At 43.1% G+C, this 20,427-nt stretch overlaps 1 protein-coding gene across 1 annotated transcript; it reads left to right on the forward strand.

Annotated features, from left to right (window-relative positions):
• Window positions 1-11,980: 11,980 nt before the first annotated feature.
• Window positions 11,981-12,925, forward strand: LOC141134766 (olfactory receptor 5P81-like). The gene has a single exon (XM_073624204.1). The coding sequence runs from the start codon at window positions 11,981-11,983 to the stop codon at window positions 12,923-12,925; it is 945 nt and encodes a 314-aa protein (XP_073480305.1).
• The last annotated feature ends 7,502 nt before the right edge of the window (window positions 12,926-20,427 follow it).

A 20,427-nucleotide genomic window follows, 5' to 3' on the forward strand; every position in this document is an offset into this window, starting at 1 on the left:
GGATGCGAACCATTTTAGACTACACTCTTTGGCTCCTGCTACTTCTGTGAGCCGGCCAAGTAGAGTATTGTGGTCCACTGTGTCAAATGCTGCGCTGAGGTCTAACAGTACCAGGAGAAACGACTCTCCGTCATCTGCTGCTTCGAGTGCATCGTCCCATACTTTTAGAAGTGCTGTTTCCTTGCCATGGCCTGGGCGGAAACCTGATTGTAGAGTGTCCAGAAGTTGATGCGTGTCAAGATGGCGTTGTAACTGTTGTACTACTGCTTTCTCCATAATCTTGGAGACGTTGTTGAGGCTTGTTATCGGTCGGCGGTGGTTGGGGTCTTTAGGGTCAAGATTGGGCTTCTTTAGCAGGGGTTTGACGCTGCCTTGCTTGAGGGTAGTTGGTACAATCCCTTCTTTGAATGACTGGTTTATGAGGTGTGTTATAGTTGGAGCCAGGATGTCGGCGCATTCTTTCAGGAGTTTCGTGGGAATGATGTCGTTTGGTGATGTGCTGTCTCGAAGGCTTCTCATAATGTTTTTTGTCATGTCAGTGGTGATTGGGCTCAAGAAGAAGTCTGGCGGTTGTGTGCTGTTCGCGTCCATGTCATCTTTTTGCTTTGGTTGGGTGCTTTTTTCTGTTGAATTGATTCCTGAATCCTGTCGATTTTGTCAATGAAAAAATTAGCTAGCTTGTTGCAATATACTTGAGTATCGTTTGCTGGAGGCTCTAAGCAGGTTGGGTTCATCGATTGGGCGACTATTTTGAAAAGTTCCCGCGGCCGGTTTATGGCGGTTGAGATGGTGTTCGAGAAATGTTCTTTTTTGGCTGTGAAAATCGCTTTGTGGTATTTCACAGTGAGTATTTTGTAGTTTGTATGGTTTTCCATGGTGGGATTTCTTCTCCATGCTCTTTCCGCTCTTCTACGTTCTTGCTTGAGTAGAGTGAGGGTGCCGTTGAACCATTTCGAGTTTTTTTTGCGGATGAGTGTTCTGCGTTTTGGCACTACTGAGTCTGCTGTTTGTAGTAAAGCCTTGTTTAGGGAGTTGAGTGTTTGTTCCGTTGAGAGGTCTTTGTTTAACGATTGTATTTTGTTTGATAATGTGGTTTTGAAGAGTTCAGAATGCAGTTTCTTCCGGGATCTGTTCCGGTGTATTGTTGTTGAATGTTTCTGTTTTTGGAAGATGGAGTTGGTGGTGATATTGAATTTGATGGCGTAGTGGTCCGTCCATGGTAGTGGAGTGTTGTCGGATATGTTGATGTCCATGTTTTGTTGAAAGATGAGGTCTAGGCTATGTCCTGAACCATGCGTGGGCGTCTTTATCAACTGCTGAAGACCTAGCTCTTCCAGTTGGTTTAAGCAGGTGGTCGCAATAGGATCTTGGGTGGAGTTTGCCCAAAGGTTGAAGTCTCCAAGTACGAGAAGGTTTTTAGTTTTCAGGGTGTGCATTGAGATGAATTCCGTAAATGGTGTGAGGAGATTAGTCTTTGGTCCTGGTGGTCTGTAGCATAGTATTATGTGAATGGTGTTTTGGGGTGTAGTTTGAAGTTGCAGGGGGAGTATCTCCATGAAATACACTGAGTTCTGTGAGGTTGGTTTGGTGACGGCAAGGTGCGATTTGAAGATCACTGCTAGGCCTCCTCCTTTTTTTCCTGTTCTGTGCTCGGTAAGGATGCTGTAGTTCTCTGGTACCAATTCAGTTAGAATGGTGTTGCAGTCTGATGTTAGCCAACTTTCTGTAATGAAGAGGCAGTCTATGTTGTTGTCGATGATGAAGTCGTGGATTTCTAGTCTATGCTTTACTGCAGATCTCATATTAATCAGGGCGCATGCTAGTTGTTGTAGTTGGATTGGTGTCTCTCTGTATTTGATGGTAGCTTGTAGGTTGGTCCTCAGTAATTTTTCTTTTTTTAGTCTTCTTTGAGTGGTGGTTGGTAGAGTTGAACCGATGTTTCTTAGCCTGTGGAGTGCGTCCGTGGTGTACTTGAGATTACACATGGTGATGTAAGCAGGTTTCTGAAGGAGGGTGATGGAGGTGATGGAGGCTACTTACCACCCTCAGCGTTGTTAGGAGAGAGCAGAAGTTGAGTCAGCAAGCTCCAGCCATCCAGCAGCCCCAGCCTTCCAGCTGCAGCTATTCCCAGGATTATTCCCGGACTCCCCAGGGGAACCTGAGGGGCCCCCCACCTACACATCGGGTACCCATCGCCTTTCCATCTGGAACCCGAGTCCCAACCGGCAGCCGTACAGGCTCTTCCGACAGGACACTCGGCGGTCGGCCGAGCGCCGTAGGAAACTCCGCGGCTTCGGCCTAGCATCAGGGCCGTCCTGCCGCTTCTCTGCCCATAACCGGATCGGCGGGCTGGCCACCAGGCCCCAGGATTACCTCCTCTCAGAGCGATCCAACCCCCATCGCCATCTGGACGGGCCTGTAGTCGGGCCGGCATCAGTAAAAACCGGACAGCCGTGGCTCTTGGTCCTCCCTCCCGAGGCCACAGCACTCCGCCGGCCGCCCGGAGATCAGCCAGACACCCAGCAACTCCACTAGGACCTCGGCCTCAGCGGACCCCCAGCCCAGGTCACCAGCATCCCCACCACCACACTCCCCCAAGGCCACAGCACTCCCACCGCGGCCCGGGCCTTGGCCGTCAGCCATCTTGGTCCACCCACTCGGCTGTGATCACCACCTCCTGCTCCTATTATTACCACAGGCAGGCAGCTACAGTATTTACAGTTAGTGTACTGTCTCCTCTGCACAGTGTGCACCTAAAGCTACCTAAAGAAAATTGGTGGTGTTTTTCTGATCCTATTAGTACCGCAGGCAGCTGCAGTATTTACAGTTAGTGCAGTGCGTCCTCTGCACGGTGTGCACCTAAAGCTACCTGAAGACAATTGCTGTTGTTCTGCTCCTATTAATACCACAGACAGGCAGCTACAGTATTTGCAGTTGGTGTTCTGTGTCCTCTGCACAGTGTGCACCTAAAGCTACCTGAAGAAAATTGGTGGTGTTCTTCTGATCCTATTAGTGCCACAGGCAGGCAGTTGATTCTGCTAGCTGCAGTATCAGTATATATATACATCCCAGCTTTGCGCAGCTACATCTCACTGCAGGCCATTAGTATGTCTGGAAGACCAACAAGGAGAGGCAGACAGTCACAAGCCAATAAAAGAGGGCAAGCAGGCTCTGTGACTAGAGGCAACAGTACTGGTCATGGAGACGGTGCATCCTCATCAGCATGTGGCCGTGGGACACGCTTGTCCTTTTTTTCGGCAGATGCCCCAGCTGCTGCACCACCGAAAGAAGTTCGCTCCCAGCCATCCACATGCCCAGTGGTTGAATGCTAGCTTGGCTAAATTGCTAGCACTTCAACTGCTGCCTTTTCAGTTGGTAGACTCTGCCTCCCTCCGTGAGTTTGTGGAATGTGCGGTTCCTCAGTGGCAGGTTCCCAAAACGCCACTTTTTTCACGGAAGGCGGCTCTCTACCAGCATGTGGAAGGCAATGTTTTGGCCTCACCGGACAGGGCGGTCAGCGGTAAGGTGCATATTACCGCTGACTCATGGTCCAGCAGGCATGGACAGGGACGTTACCTATCTTTCAACGCGCACTGGGTGACTCTTCTGGCAGCTGGGAAGGATGCAGGACAGCGTGCAGTAGTGTTGGAGGTTGTTCCGCCACCACGCCTCCAAAATTCTACTAGTGGTGATTCTGCCACACCTCTCCTCCACCCCCTCCTCTTCTTCTTCCTCCATGGCCTTTTCCTGTGCTGATTTGTCCTCGGAATCAGCGGTGCTCTGTAGGTGTTCAAGGGGCTACGCAAGCACGCAGGCAAAAAGATGCCATGCGGTGCTTGAGCTGGTGTGCTTGGGGGACAGGAGCCACACTGGGGCAGAGATTCTGTCAGCTCTGCAGGGGCAGGTTCAGAGGTGGTTGACGCCATGCCAGCTTAAGGAAGGTATGGTGGTTTGTGACAATGGCACCAACCTCCTCTCCGCCCTCCGACAGGGACAACTGACCCATGTGCCCTGTTTGGCTCACGTCCTTAACTTGGTGGTGCAGCGGTTCTTGGGCAGGTACCCGGGCTTACAGGATATCCTAAGGCTGGCCAGAAAAGTCTGTGTGCATTTCCGCAGGTCATATAATGCCAATGCTTGGCTGCCTGACCTCCAAAAGGAATTTAACCTGCCCAAGAACCGCCTAATCTGTGACATGCCCACCAGGTGGAACTCAACGTTGGCCATGCTGCAGCGGCTGTACATGCAGCAGAGGGCCATCAATGAGTACCTATGCGACTATGGCACCAGGACAGGGTCAGGGGACCTTGTTTTTTTTTTCCCCATGCCAGTGGGCTATGATCAGGGATACACTGTCCTGTCACCACTTGAGGAGGCCACGAGGATGGTGAGCAGTGACAGTGCATGCATCAGTGACACTGTCCCTCTTGTCCACCTGTTGGAGCACACGCTGCATGGAATAATGGACAGGGCTCTTGAGGCAGAACAGAGGGAGGAAGAGGAGGACTTCCTTATCTCTCAAGGCCCCCTTTATCCAGACAGTGTTTCTGCATGCCCGCCGATCACACAGGAAGAAGACAAGGAGGAGGAGGATTGTGTCAGCATGGAGGTCGAGCCTGGCACTCAGCATCAGCAGCAGTCTTCAAGGGATCATTTACAGTCCGAAGAAACCCATGGACTTGTACGTGGCTGGGAGGAGGTGGCTGCGGATCATGTCGTCCTTAGTCACCCAGAGGACTCTGGATCGAATGCCTCAGCAAACCTACGCTGCATGGCCTCCCTGATCCTGAAAGCCTGCGGAAGGATCCTCGTATTTGTGGTATAAAGGGGAGGGATGATTACTGGCTGGCAACCCTCCTTGATCCACGTTACAAGGGTAAGGTTGCGGACCTTATCTTGCCATTGCAGAGGGAGCACAGGATGAAACATCTTCGGGAGGCCTTGCAGAAAGGTTTGTGCAATGCGTTTCCAGAGCCTGGAAGGTTACAATTTCCTGGTCCTCCTGGACAATGTGTTGCTGAGGCTTCGGTCAGTCACAGAAGGAGCGGTGGAGAAGGTGGCCGTCTGACCGATGCGTTCAGACAATTTTTTAGTCCGCAGCCCCAAGGTCTGATCGGTTCCAGCAACCATCGCCAGCGTCTGATTCACACGGTGCAGGATTACCTAGGGGCAAGATCAGACTTGGCCACCTTTCTCACCGAAAATCCTCTGGGTTACTGGGTCTTGAGGATGGATCACTGGCCAGAGCTTGCACAGTATGCAATTGAGCTACTGGCCTGTCTTGCATCCAGCGTTCTTTCGGAACGCACATTCAGTGCTGCTGGAGGCTTTGAAACCTATCACAGGGTGCACCTGTCCACCGAATCAGTCGATCAGCTGACCTTCATAAAAATGATGCTGATGTAACCGATTGATTTTTTTTTTTAATGTGAGATCCCTTCAAGACTGCCTATGCTGATGCTGAGTGACTATCCTGTTATGCTGAGTCACAATCCTCTTCCTCCTCAATTTTCATGCTGTTAGCTTGTAAGAACATTTTTGGTTCTGGGCACCGCAACCAGTGGCCAAGGCCCAAATTTTCAGCCCCTGTTTAACAGGGGCGTATAATTACAATTTTTGATGCAGTACTTTGCAGCAGGGCTCATTCCTGCGCTCCAACTATAGCATCTTTGAGGAGTTGCAGTGTTGTGGCACCAGTGCCTAAGGCCCAATTTTTCTGCCCCTGTTCAACAGGGACATGTAAATACAATTCTTGATCTATTATTTCACAGCAGGGCCCATTCCTGTACCCACCAAGAGTAACTGTGAGGGCTTACAGTGTTGTGGCAACACCACCACCAAAGGCCCAACTTTTCTGCCCCTGTTCAACAGGCACATGTAATTACAATTCTTGATCTAATATTTCACAGCAGGGCCCGTTCCAGCGCCCACCAAGAGTAACTGTGAGGACTTACAGTGTTGTGGCATCAGCACCACCACCACCAAAGGCCCAATTTTTCTACCACTGTTCAACAATGACATGTAATTACAATTCTTGATCTAATATTTCACAGAAGGGCCCGTTCCTGCGCCCACCAAGAGTAACTGTGAGGGCTTACAGTGTTGTGGCAACACCAACACCTAAGGCCCCAATTTCTGCAGAGTATATAGGGCAGGCCCCTACTTTCAAACATCCAACTTACAAACGACTCCTACTTGCAAATGGAAGGAGACAACAGGAAGTGAGATGAAATCTACCCCTAGGAAGGGAAATTCTCTCCTGTAAGAGTTAATATGGGAAAAACATGTCTCCTCTTCACTGATGCTTTATCACCATCCTTGTTTCACTAAAAACCCCAAATTTTCAAAAAACATTTGTCATTGGGACAGAAAGTGAGGTGAAATCTTCTGAAGAGGTGCACAGACAGCAAAACAGGGGTGATAACAGGGGTGATAACCTTTCCCTATGTTTTCCAAAAGCTTAAAAATAGATTTTTTGGCTGGAGCTACACTTTAAAAAAGTACCAGTTCAAAATTACAAAAAGATTCTACTTAATAACAAACCTACAGTCTTGTTTGTACCACCTGTATACTGCTGTTCAGAGTATATAGGGCCTGGGGGCCCCACGCCTTTCCTTTTTTTAATTTGGGTGTGGGGTTCCCCTTAATATCCATACAATACCCAAAGGGCCTGGTAATGGACTGGGGGGGTAACCATGCTGTTTGTCTCAATGATTTTCATCCATATTGCCGGGACCCGACATTACATTAAAGCCGCAAGCAGTTTTAAATGACTTTTATTCCTTTAAAAATGTCATTTTGTGCAGGGACTGTTCTAAGCACGGGAAACACGTGCCTCTTTACAGGCATACTATAGACACCCCCCAGGTATGATATTTAAAGGAATATTTCACTTTTTTTTCACTTTAAGCATCATTAAAATCACTGCTCCCGAAAAAACGTCCGTTTTTAAAACTTTTTTTTGCATTGATACATGTCCCCTGGGGCAGGACCCCGGGTCCCCAAACCCTTTTTAGGACAATAACTTGCTTAGCCTTTAAAATTTGCAATTTTTTTCGAACGTTCGAGTCCCATAGACTTTAATGGGGTTCTAAAGTGCGCACGAACATTCGGTCCGTTCGCAGGTACTTGTATAAACCGAACCGGGGGGTGTTCGGCTCATCCCTAATTATGATTGGATAACTGCTCTGGCGGCAAAATACCACATTAGTTAGCCATGGAAGGGTTGGGTTCACCTCAAACCTATTTTAGATCCGAAACTAAATCTCAACTTGAATCATTATATACTATAGAAATGAGTAATGAGCCACCCAGTGCTTACACAGTTCCATGATATTAATTAGCCACTTTATAGAACTCAGGTGCAAAGTTGGTGTGCTCAGGGGGTTTACATACAATAAATGTATTCCCCAGGTATTCTCCCATCCACCATGAACATTATAAAGTCTCCTCAAAAGCTGCCAATTATCAGAACTTGCATAGAAAAACAGAAAAAGCTGCTAATTCTGAGAAAAACACACCTGTACACCTGTAAGAGTACTACTGACATCAAATGATACTGTTGTCAAACACAGGTATTTATTGGTGATACTAAATCCAGATATATCCATCATTTCCTCATTGAATTCAAGAAAAAAACTGCTATAGCGAAGGTCATGCTACACAGATATTTTTTTTCACACAATTTTACATTTCCGGTTATTTGTTATTTTAAGAAATGTACTGTTTAATAATGACTTGCACTTATAAAATTGTTACTGCTTTTTAAAATGTTAATTGTACGTCTAAGGGAACTTTATGTATGACCTAAAAAATTACTAGAAGGTAAGAAATAACTACACCCAAGAATTCAATGTAGCAGCCCTTAGATGTGGTGGCTGCTTTAGTTAGCTTTTTCTTAGACTAAGAACATTTTCTGAAAGTACAGATGCTTGCTAAAAACTAAAGCTGGCAACAGATTTTACAATTTTCTTGTTCAATTTAATTAAAATTTACCTTCAACTATGTAGTGCAAGGGCCTGCCTGATAGCATCCAACTTGAAAGTGTTTAGGTTTGACCTCATATTTTATCTTGAAACAGTTTTATGGTTTTGGTAAATGTAAAGGAAACGTGTACAAGAAAATTGTATAATGTGGAAGATTGGCCTTAACACTGATCGAAATATTTCTGGTACATCAGAGACCATCCAAATTTCTATCAGTGTGTTGGCTTCCCTGCTCAACAGAAGTTGATTATTTTATTGTTATAATATTTTTTGATCACCATCAACCTCAGCCACTGATCGGGATATTTTGACAATGGCGGGTGCCTTGTTTGTGTGGATGAAGATCTGTTATTGGCCAACCTTGTATGGCTAGCCTTTTTTTTAAATTTGACTTTATTTACATTTTTCCTAATACATAGAATTTTTCGTACAAAAAAGGTCAAATACATTTCAAAAAATACATACTTTGTATGGCTAACCTTAGTGTCTTTGTAACTTTCTTTGTATTGAATTGAAATCTCAAAATAATGATATTGGCCTTTACTGTTATTTTCTGTAATCTATGGATCACCTTCTCCCTGTATAAAGTAGATAAGGAGAAGAAGAGACACTCTGTAGAATTCAAACCAAGCGGCAGCAACTATAAGTGACAACATTGTTCTTCCATGGATACAGCCCACTGAGTGAACATTGCTGCCCTAGACCAGAAAATGTATTATTGGCATGATAACCGTGTACAATTAAAGGAACCATTATTAATAAGTATGCAAGTCAAAACTGATTTGTATACTGTATGTTGTATATGCTCCTGGTCAGTGACTTAGAAAGTATCAAATTGAAGATTTTTTTAACATTTTTATTACAATGATGTTTAATTGTTTATTTTACTTTAAGCAATATAATTTTGTTTTAACCTTTGGATTTATTAATTTTAAAGTGTTTATTTTCCTCCTCTATGGTCTTTTTCTTGGACCAAGTTACCTGGTAAACATACTTTTATGTTCATTGACAGATAAGTAATTATTACTATTATTATTATTATTATTATTGTTATATAGCGCCAACAGGTTACGCAGCGCTTTACAATATAAAAGGGAGACAGTACAGTTACAATACAATAAAATAGAGAGTTAAGAGGCCTTACAATCGAATAGGGTGGGGCAAGTGGTACAGAAGGTTGTAACTGTGGGGATGAGCTGATGGAAATTATAAAAGATTAGTTGGAGGCGGGATAGGCTTCCCTGAAGAGATGAGTTGTCAGGGATCGCCTAGAGGCAGCTAGAGTAGGATATAGCCGGACAGATTGAGGTAGAGAGTTCCAGAGGATGGGAGAGTCTCTGGAGAAGTCCTGGAGATGAGCATGGGAGGGGGAGACAACGGAGCTTGAGAGAAGGAGGTCCTGGGAGGAGCGGAGAGGATGGTTTTGGCGATATTTGGAGACAACATTGGTGATGTAGCTCAGGGCAGCGTAGTGAATGGCTTTGTATGTTGTTGTTAGTATTTTGAATTTAATTTGCTGGGCGATCGAAAGCCAGTGTATGGATTGGCGGAGAGCAGTGGCGGTTGGTAAGGTAGATGAGGCTGGCAGCAGCATTCATGATAGACTGAAGAGGGGAGGAGCCTATGAAGCGGTAGGCCAATGAGAAGGGAGTTGCAATAGTCGAGGCTAGAGATAACAAGGGGAGTTAATGAGTAGCTTGGTGGTTTCATTTGTTAAAAAGGGGGGAATTTTAGAGATGTTATGGAGGTAAAGACTACAAGCTTTTGACAACGATAGTATTTGGGGCTGAAAGGACAGGTCAGAGTCTAGGATTACACCTAGTACCCTGGAGGGAGGGGAGGGATTGATGATTGCATTATTGACCTTGATAGAAAAGTCATGGAGGGGGGCACGGGCAGGGGGGAATATTATCAGCTCGGTAATAAGCACTTTTGCTTAGCAGTGCTGGAATTTTATCTCCCAGTTGCTTAAAGTCAGTGATTTCTTTATATGTGCCTGTGTTTGAGCTGGTAATCCAGTTTACTTCCACAAAAACAGCCATACTCTGATTTTTCTACTCTGCCATAGCCATAGCTAGTCTCACATTTGTTACTGTTCAGTTATAGTACTTCTCAACTATGTTTTACAATCTACTATCCAAACTGAAATTGTTATCATCTAAAATGTATTCATAGGCTTCTGTTTGTGATGTATTTTTTTCACCAGACATCATTTTCACAATTCCAAAGAAAGTGAGGAACTTAAAACCACAAAATATTTGTTACAAACAGTAAACTTTACACACAATCGTTTTGAAATTGTCAGTTAATAAACTAAGTTTTCATTGCAACTTACTCTGCAATTTTCATATTTAAATCTCCCTTGTTGGGATGGAATATTTTCTGTGCACATCTGCTGTACCACATGCTCCTGGAGAGACTTTTATCCTCGTTTTCCTAATTTGCACAAGTACCAAGTCGCTGTGAATTAAAGGGTCCCTGAAATAGCCACACCGGCATTGAGAGTGACCTACCTGGAGACAGTAATATCCTCCACAATTATTCCATCTGATTGCAGATTCCAAGTTAGGTTCTAGCAGTCCTTTAAAGTGGTTGTAAATTACAGACATAAAATATGAACAAAGCATATCCCTCTATAGTGTGTACTTGTCTCAATTAAGAGCCCTACGAGTCATTTCTATCTGTTGCTTCATTCCTCTGCTATCAGCATGAATCACTTCTGACAAGTTTTCCTGACACCAAGAGAAAAATGGTGACAGGAGAGGGATCTCCAACTGACTGACACCCCCAGCTCTATTCCTGTGTGCTGTGTGGAGGGAGGTGTGTCCCTTCCTTCCAATCAGCTCTCAGAGCTCTCCTCACTGAGCTCTACAGTGTGTAATTCCTGCTCTCCTCCCCCTGCTTTCTGTTGGCTCAGACAAGCTTTATAAATTATGGACCTTGAATGGATGTAGAGAAGACAAGCCTGCAGATAAATAGGTATTTTCTATCTGCTGCTTCATTCCTCTGCTATCAGCACAAAGTGATTCGTCTTGATAGCAGAGAATGAAGCAGCAGATAGAAATTACTCTTAGTGCTCTTAATTGAGACAAGTACACACTATAGAGGGATATGCTTTGTTCATATTTTATGTCTGAGGTTTACAACCACTTTAAAGAACTGCTAGAACCTAAATCACTGGATATTTGCATTACTCATCTCTGCGCATCACCTGAGGCCAGTCACTTTACTGGGTATATGTAAGGGTTTACAACCACTTTAAGTAATTAAGCACAAGTCTTTTTTATCACTCCATATCAATATCCATATTTTGCTGGCATCAAGAGACATTAGTGTTTATCAGGCTTTAACAAAGGCCACTTAAGTGCATTCTTTTGGGATTTTATTATAATTGACTGCTCAAGCCCTGAAGAAAGGGGGAGACTTTTTTTCCCCTGAAAGGTCTCTTGCCCTTTAAATCTTTCAAAAATTCCTTCAAGTGAAATTAACTTTTGTACGCTTCTCCATATACACATCCAAGAATATCAATATTTTGGAACCAATCATTACATTAAGGGGTTGGATTAGCTGGAGCGTGCAAAATCTGGTGCAGCTCTGCATAGAAACCAATCAGCTTCCAGTTTTTTTTTTTGTCAAAGCTTAACTGAACAAGCTGAAGTTAGAAGCTGATTGGCTACTGTGCACAGCTGCACCAGATTTAGCACCCTCCGGTTTTACTAACTAAATCAACCCCTATGAGTCTCTTTCCTACTCTCCTTCTCTTTTTTTACATGTTTGTTTAGTACTTGACTAGCAACCAAGACCTTCAAAACACAGAAAGAACAACGCTTCTGGTTAATGTAGACACAGAAATTGATTAGTGCATTTGTGGAAAAAAAAACTTGTTTACATTTTAATTTTAGTTAAAACTGTATGTTCTGTCATCATGCGTGATCATATTTTATTTTTTAGGAAAAAAGATCATTGGTGTCTTCCAATATTTTTCCAACTAAAGAATGTGTGACCCCAACCAGACCCAGGTCACACAAATAAAACTACTTGGATTTCAAGGTCTTTATAAATTCAGGATTCTGCTGTTTATTGTGTTCCTTCTAACATACATGATGATCCTAAGTGGAAATATTTTAATAATCTTTTTAGTGACAACTGTTGATCAGCTTAAATTTCCAATGTACTTCTTTCTCAAGTACTTGGCTACATCTGATGTCCTACTGACCACCAGTGTGGTGCCCATGGCACTTGATATCATCCTCAAAGATGAAGGAAGATTATCACTGGATATTTGCATTACTCAGCTTTATTTTGTTGGTATATGTAGCTACTTGCAATGTTTTCTGATCGCCATCATGTCCTACGATCGGTATTTGGCTATCTGCAATCCATTACGATATCCCTCACTTATCAATTCTCATGTTTGCCTCCAGGTGATCATTGGGTTATGTTTCTGTGTTATCATTTTAGTATCAAGTGAATTGATTTTGATATACAGGTTTGATTACTGTGGACTGAATTATATAGACCACTTTTTCTGTGATTTTTTCCCAGTGGTTGAATTGTCCACCTCGGATACTTCTGCTTTGAAGCTACAAGATTTTATTATTTCAATCATCACCATATGTTTACCATTTGCTTTTATTATATCTACATACATCTGCATCATTGTCACTATTTTAAAGATATCATCTGTACATGGGCGTAGAAAAGCCTTTTCCACTTGTAGTTCCCATGTAACCTTGGTTGGGGCTTTCTATGGGGCATTAATCATTGTCTACATGACACCATCAGATGAAAGCTCAAGCTACATGAATAAGTATAGATCTTTGTTGTATGTCATGGTGTCTCCACTGATAAATCCAATCATTTACAGCTTAAGAAACCGTGAGATCAAGGCAGCTCTACAAAAAACCTTAGCTGACTTTAGGAATTTTGTTAGGAAATAATAAATATATATATATAAATGATAGTGCGCTTCTTGTTTCTGTGCAAAAAAATGAATATATCAATATACAATCAAACAGTGAATTGAATAGTCCATAAAGTTCATTATGGAAATGGTTCATGTCACAATAGCAATGAAAGCATATAGTGGAATGAAAGTGTATCTAATTCTCCTCAAGATAGTGATTATCCCACTGGGTGGCAAACCACCTGAATTGTTAAGGAATTTCACCATACACACGTGCCCTTCACCGTATTCAAGCCTCTTACCAGATGGTTGTAATCCTCAATTACAGATTAAACACACATGACAAATAATGGTCCCCTCCCGGTGTCTCTAGATGGGATCAATATGGTCCACTGGGTTTCAACATATGATATTCCTCAATACCAATGCCACAACTTTGGATCCAACTCAGACAGCCGTCATAGAGCAAAAGGAACATAGGCTGCACATAGCATGAATATGCTCCTGTTCCCCTAAGGACGCACTGTGACGTGAAACGCATTGGGTGGGGCCACGAACATGTGATGCTCTCTAACCTGCTGATGTGGCTGTCGGCCCGGCACCATTTGGGTTGGTTGTATCATTTTGTTTTCTATTGTCCCTATTTGTATGAGTATACAGTGGCTTGCGAAAGTATTCGGCCCCCTTGAACTTTTCAACCTTTTGCCATATTTCAGGCTTCAAACATAAAGATATAAAATTTTTATTTTATTGTGAAGAATCACCAACAAGTGGGACACAATTGTGAAGTGGAACGAAATCTTTTGGATTTTTGAAACTTTTTTAAATAATAAAAAAATGAAAAGTGGGGCGTGCAAAATTATTCGGCCCCCTTGCGTTAATACTTTGTAGAGCCACCTTTTGCTGCGATTACAGCTGCAAGTCGCTTGGGGTATGTCTCTATCAGTTTTGCACATCAAGAGACTGAAATTCTTGCCCATTCTTCCTTGCAAAACAGCTCGAGCTCAGTGAGGTTGGATGGAGAGCGTTTGTGAACAGCAGTTTTCAGCTCTTTCCACAGATTCTCGATTGGATTCAGGTCTGGACTTTGACTTGGCCATTCTAACACCTGGATACGTTTATTTGTGAACCATTCTTTTGTAGATTTTGCTGTATGTTTGGGATCATTGTCTTGTTGGAAGATAAATCTCCGTCCCAGTTTCAGGTCTTTTGCAGACTCCAACAGGTTTTCATCCAGAATGGTCCTGTATTTGGCTGCATCCATCTTCCCCTCAATTTTAACCATCTTCCCTGTCCCTGCTGAAGAAAAGCAGGCCCAAACCATGATGCTGCCACCACCATGTTTGACAGTGGGGATGGTGTGTTGAGTGTGATGAGCTGTGTTGCTTTTACGCCAAACATATCGTTTTGCATTGTGGCCAAAAAGTTCGATTTTGGTTTCATCGGACCAGAGCACCTTCTTCCACATGTTTGGTGTGTCTCCCAGGTGGCTTGTGGCAAACTTTACACAAGACTTTTTATGGATATCTTTGAGAAATGGCTTTCTTCTTGCCACTCTTCCATAAAGGCCAGATTTGTGCAGTGTACGACTGATTGTTGTCCTATGGACAGACTCTCCCACCTCAGCTGTAGTTCTCTGCAGTTCATCCAGAGTGATCATGGGCCTCTTGGCTGCATCTCTGATCAGTCTTCTCCTTGTCTGAGCTGAAAGTTTAGAGGGACAGCCAGGTCTTGGTAGATTTGCAGTGGTCTGATACTCCTTCCATTTCAAAATGATCGCTTGCACAGTGCTCCTTGGGATGTGTAAAGCTTGGGAAATCTTTTTGTATCCAAATCCTGCTTTAAACTTCTCCACAACAGTATTACGGACCTGCCTGGTGTGTTCCTTGGTCTTCATGATGCTCTCTGCGCTTTCAACAGAACCCTGAGACTATCACAGAGCAGGTGCATTTATACAGAGACTTGACACACAGGTGGATTCTATTTATCACCATCAGTCATTTAGGACAACATTGGATCATTCAGAGATCCTCACTGAACTTCTGGAGTGAGTTTGCTGCACTGAAAGTAAAGGGGCCGAATAATTTTGCACGCACCACTTTTCAGTTTTTTAATTGCTAAAAAAGTTTAAAATATCCAATAGATTTCGTTCCACTTCACAATTGTGTCCCACTTGTTGGTGATTCTTCACAAAAAAATAAAATTTTATATCTTTATGTTTGAAGCCTGAAATTTGGCAAAAGGTTGAAAAGTTCAAGGGGGCCGAATACTTTCGCAAGCCACTGTACCTCTTATGTATGCCTTGTGGGCGTTCCATAGGGTATAGGGATCTTCTAAAGATGTGTCTTTGTTTTGAAAGAAAATTTGGAGATGCTGAGAGATTATGGGGGAATTTTGGGGTTCTTGTAATAGCCTAACATTGCAGCGCAGGTAGGTAAGGAAAGGGAGACACCTTGTTCGTTACCAGACAGTGAGATCACAGCGTGGTCAAACCAAGTGATGTCATAAATCTGTGTGGAGTCTACTTTCTGTAGTGTCCACTTGTCTGTTAAAAACATGCCAATGCATTAGTATGAGCAATGCCTGTGGGCAAAGAAGGTATAAATCCTTTAATTGGCATGGATCGAACAGTTCCTCATTGTGAAGTAGATTGCGCAGGTATGCCGTATTGTTTGGTTTATGGGTAGAAGTATCCATCTTTGGATCAACAATCAAATTAAAGTCTCCACCTATAAGGTGATTGCCATACTGCACAGAGTGGATTTTTTTTAGCAGTTTCCTTAAAAATCAGAGCTGATTTGAGTTTAGAGCATAAACCGTCACCAGCTTGTATGGCTTTGAGTTGATGTCACCTGTTATGATTATGTACCTGCCTCCTTCGTCCAGAACGGTTTCCCTTGGTTGGAAGGACAGTGAGTTTTTGAGTGCTAGTAGTATACCTCCCTTTTTGTGTCTGCATGCCAAAACTACATGAGGGTAGTCTCTATGTGAGCATAGCGGGGATTTATTCATCTGGAACTGGGTTTCTTGTATGCACAGGGTGTCAGCTCTGTGTTTACTAGCCTCATTCCACATGGAAAATCTTTTTGCAGGGTGGTTTAGGCCCCTGGCGTTAACAGATAAGCACGTAATGGTCATTGATAGTGGATTGGGAATTGGTGTGCACTGGTGTAGTGTAAGTACTCACTGCATCCAAAGATTCTTGGTTGGATTGCCACTTTCTAATGATGTCAGAAGAAGCCTTACATCCACTTGTGTACCTTTTTTTGGAACATTTCCATTTGTTTCAATGATGGTGCTCAAAGAACAATAATAAGGAAAAAATAAAGTTAGTGTAAAGAACATATTTAAAACCATAAGAAAAGGATCTTACAACTGATCTGCGTGCAGGTGTAACTGCTTTAGATATTCTGAGGGGAAAAACAGGGAGTTAATCTGTGAACTCCTGTATCCCGAGAGAGTTATGGAGGATTATATGCATCTTGTTCACGAGTTTTCATCGCCATATTTTTTATTTGAACGCTTGCGTGATACCATCTGTCATTCATTTTGAAGTGGCTGTGGCTGCAAGATAGATGTGTGCAGAGCTTGATCAGGGAGGGTGCCCCATTGACATAAAGGCATCAATTCCTTCCTCCAGTTTTGAAATTAAGGTTGTGGTCCCATTGTGGGTGATAGATAGCTTTGCTGGGTTTTTCCATTTATGGGAGACCTTGTGGTTCCGTAGAGCTTTAGTGACTGTCGCCAGGTTGCAGCGTCGCTGTAAGGTGTGTCTGAACAGGTTTGGAAGGAGTTCTAAGGTTGCGTATTGGGGATGGATGTTTTCAGGACTGCAAGATGCAATCAGAATCTGTTCCTTGACATGGTAGAAGTGTACCCTTAACAGCACATCTCTTGAGGTTTCTGCAGGGAGTAAGGACGATTTGGGGATCCTGTGGATTCTGTCCACTATGAGATCTTGTTCTGTCAGGATCGGTACCAGTGTGGAGAACAGGATCTGTGTGTACTGTAGTATCTGGGTAGCTGGTATGACTTCTGGAACACCTCCTATCTTGATGTTGTTCCTTCTGGATCTGTCTTCCAGGTCTGCCACTTTGTCTTTCAACCAAGTCAGTTCCTCGCCTTGAGCAGTATGAGCATTGACTAATGTGTTAAAGGAAGAGGTGTATTCTTCCATATTTTGTTCAACATGATCCACCCTATTTCCTATGGTTTGGACCTTTATTTGGCATTTGTTAATCCCTGCCATTATGTCAGATTGCAGGGAGGCTCTTAGAGTAGCATTTCTTTTAGCATAGTGTCTGATATTGGTTTATCTGAGGTGGGAAATGCAGCAATGGGACTGTGCAGCATTGCTTGTGCTGTTAGGCCCGCTTACCTCCATGTCTGGGTCTGTTTCCGGCCTGGCTGGGGAGTTGATGCGTTGCTTTTGCTTCATTGGGCTTCTGGTAGAGGGACTAAAAGTCCCAGATGATGATCCGCTTTGCCGTGCAACCTTGGTGTGTGATTTTTGAGGCCCCTCATAGCCGCTGTGAGACGCCCTGGCCTTGTGGACTGGCTGCTGTGCTCGGGCGCCGCCACCATTTTGTTGTAGCCCACGCAAAGCTGCAGTGAAGAAATGTGACATTTTCTGAGGCTACGGCGGGTTCTTCCTGCGCCTCCTCATGCCTGGAGGGTTCAGCAGGTTTGTGATGACGTGTGTGTCAAGAATAGAGCCAGTGGGATCGGATGGTTGTGGATTCTCTCTGGCGGCCGAGCAGAGTTCCTAGCTTAAGCGTCCCTCTTAGAGCTCGGTCGCCATGCAAGCAACAGTGACGCAACAGATGGTGGAGGTTCCTTGCAAGTTTGGGGCTGCATTTCTGCAAATGGAGTTGGAGATTTAGTAAGGATCAATGGTCTCCTCAATGCTGAGAAATACAGGCAGATACTTATCCATCATGCCATACCATCAGGGAAGCGTGCGATTGTCCCTTAATTTATTCTGCAGCAAGACAACAACCCCAAACGTGCAGCCAATGTCATTAAGTACTATCTTCAGTGTAAGGCCCCTTTCACATGGGCGATCTGCCCGCCGGACTCCGCTGATCCTCGCTGACCAGGTAGATGACAGGTCTGTCTGTGCTCAATGTGCTGAGATGGACATATCAGAGTCCCGATCTCCCCTATGGAAAGATTGGATGAAAACAGACCGCCTGTCTGTTTTCATCCCATCCTATCAGACGGATGGAAAATAGGGTCTCCATTCATCTATATTTCATGGACAGGATTGGAGCGGATAGTGGCGGATGTCAGCGGACATGTCACTGCTGACATCAGCCACTCCATAGGAGTGAATGAAGACTCCGATCAAGTCCACCTAAAAAACTGATAGGCGGACCTGATCGGAAACCCTGTGTGAAAGGGGCCTAAAGAAGACCAAAGAGTCCTAGAACTGATGGTTAGGCCCCCACAGAGCCCTGATCCCAACATCACGGAGTTCTGTCTTACATAAAGAGACAGAAGGATTTGAGGCAGCCTACATCCACAGAAGATATGTGCTTAGTTCTCCAAGATGTTTGGAACAACCTACCTGCTGAGTTCCTTCAAAAACTGTGTGCAAGTGTACCTAGAAGATATGATGCTGGTTTAAAGGCAAAGGGAGGTCACACCAAATATTGCTATGATTTGGATTTCTCTTCTGTTCTTTTACTTTCCATTTTATTAATTGTTAAAAATAAACTATTAACACTTTTATTTCTTAATGTTCTTAACCTCTTCCGAACCACCCACTGTATATATATATATATATGTCATTACTTTGGCGTTATATACCATTGTTATGGCAGCAGCTAGCTCACAGCAGGTGATTCGACGTCTAATAAAAGTGGCCCAGCGTCGCTTACCGGAGCCATCGGTAAAAGGGAAAAGATCCAATCCCCTGGAGCAATGAGCAGGAAGTCGAGTGAGGGTGAGATGGGCAATTTTTTATTTTTTTTAGTAAATGTAAAATTAAATTTTTTTTTTTTTGCTTTTAAGTGTAAATTTGAGATCATTTTGACCCCAAATCTCACAATAAAGAGGACATGTCAGGCTTATTTCTATTACAAGGGATGTTTACATTCTTTCTAATAGGAATAAAAGTGATCAAACATTTTTTTCTTTTTTAAAGTAAAATAAATAATAAATAAATAAATAAATAAATAAATAAATGTTCGTATATATGTAAGTCACGACCACAAATGTAAACGGTGTTCAAACCACACATGTGAGCTATCGCCGCAATCGCTAGAGTAAGAGCAATAATTCTAGCACTAGACCTCCTCTGTAACGCTAAACAGGTAACCTGTAAAAATTTTAAAGCTTCCCCTATGTAGATTTTTAAATACCGTAGTTTGTCGCCATTCCACGAGCGCGTGCAATTTGGAAGCATGACATGTTAGGTATCTTTTTACTTGGCGTAGCGTCATTTTTCACATTATCCAAAAAATGTGGCCAACGCTACTGGGTTTTTTTTTTGTTTTTTTTTTAATTCATGAAAGTGTATTTTTTCCAAAAAAATTGTGTTTGAAAGACCGCTGCGCAAATACAGTGTGACATAATATATTGCAACGGCTGCCATTTTATTCTCTAGGGTCTTTGCTAAAAATATATATATAATGTTTGGTTGTCCTAAGTAATTTTCTAGCAAAAAATACTAATTTAAACAAGTGTCAGAAAAAGGCCTGGTCTTATTTTTTCACATCTTATTATTATACAGTATTATATATACTGCTCAGCCATAACTTTATGTCCACATACCTAAATCTAATTTTGAGTATAACAAAATCAATAACTACCCTCTCTAGGATATAACAAAATAAGTGAATAAATAAATAAATGCTGTGCAAAGGACTGCTGCTGCCACACAGGTATTACAACCTTGACTACTAACTATATGAAAACTCACAGCCCTGTCCTATACATCAAATTTCTGAGTGAAGTATACATAAATTCACTTCACATATTCACAATAAAGATTTAATATGCATAATCACAAGAAATAGCTCATATACTAAGAATGTGCCCAGTGTCCTTATTTGCATAATCTCTTTATAAAGTGCAGGTGCTCAAATAAAAATCTTGTGTAATCTTCAAAGTGCTGTGCTCCTGTGCAAACCACTCCAATACACTGCATGCACCAAACTCTCTTCAATTGGTACCACGGTCACCAGAACTTGTGGACTCTATGCCGTAGCTTTAAGAGTCATAAGCGCTTGTTTGCAGGTTATGTAGATATGTGGTCTCACTTTAAGATCCTCTCTCCTTTTCATCACTCCCCTCTCCTCCAAATGCAGCATATTATGTTCAATATTAATCTTCATGGAATGGTACTCTCACAATGCAGAGAGGATAAAGCAGAGAAGGCCTTCCCTAGTGTAACTCCACTTTATTTTTCAAACACACATAAAATAATACTCACTTTGTAGATATATGCAAGAAAGCTAAGAATCGCTGAACCCGGAAGTTCCACCACGGTGTGAGCTCAGGATGTGACATCACTGATAACCCCACCCAATG

Source organism: Aquarana catesbeiana, linkage group LG03, assembly GCF_042186555.1.
Source record: "Aquarana catesbeiana isolate 2022-GZ linkage group LG03, ASM4218655v1, whole genome shotgun sequence".
NCBI lineage: Eukaryota > Metazoa > Chordata > Amphibia > Anura > Ranidae > Aquarana > Aquarana catesbeiana.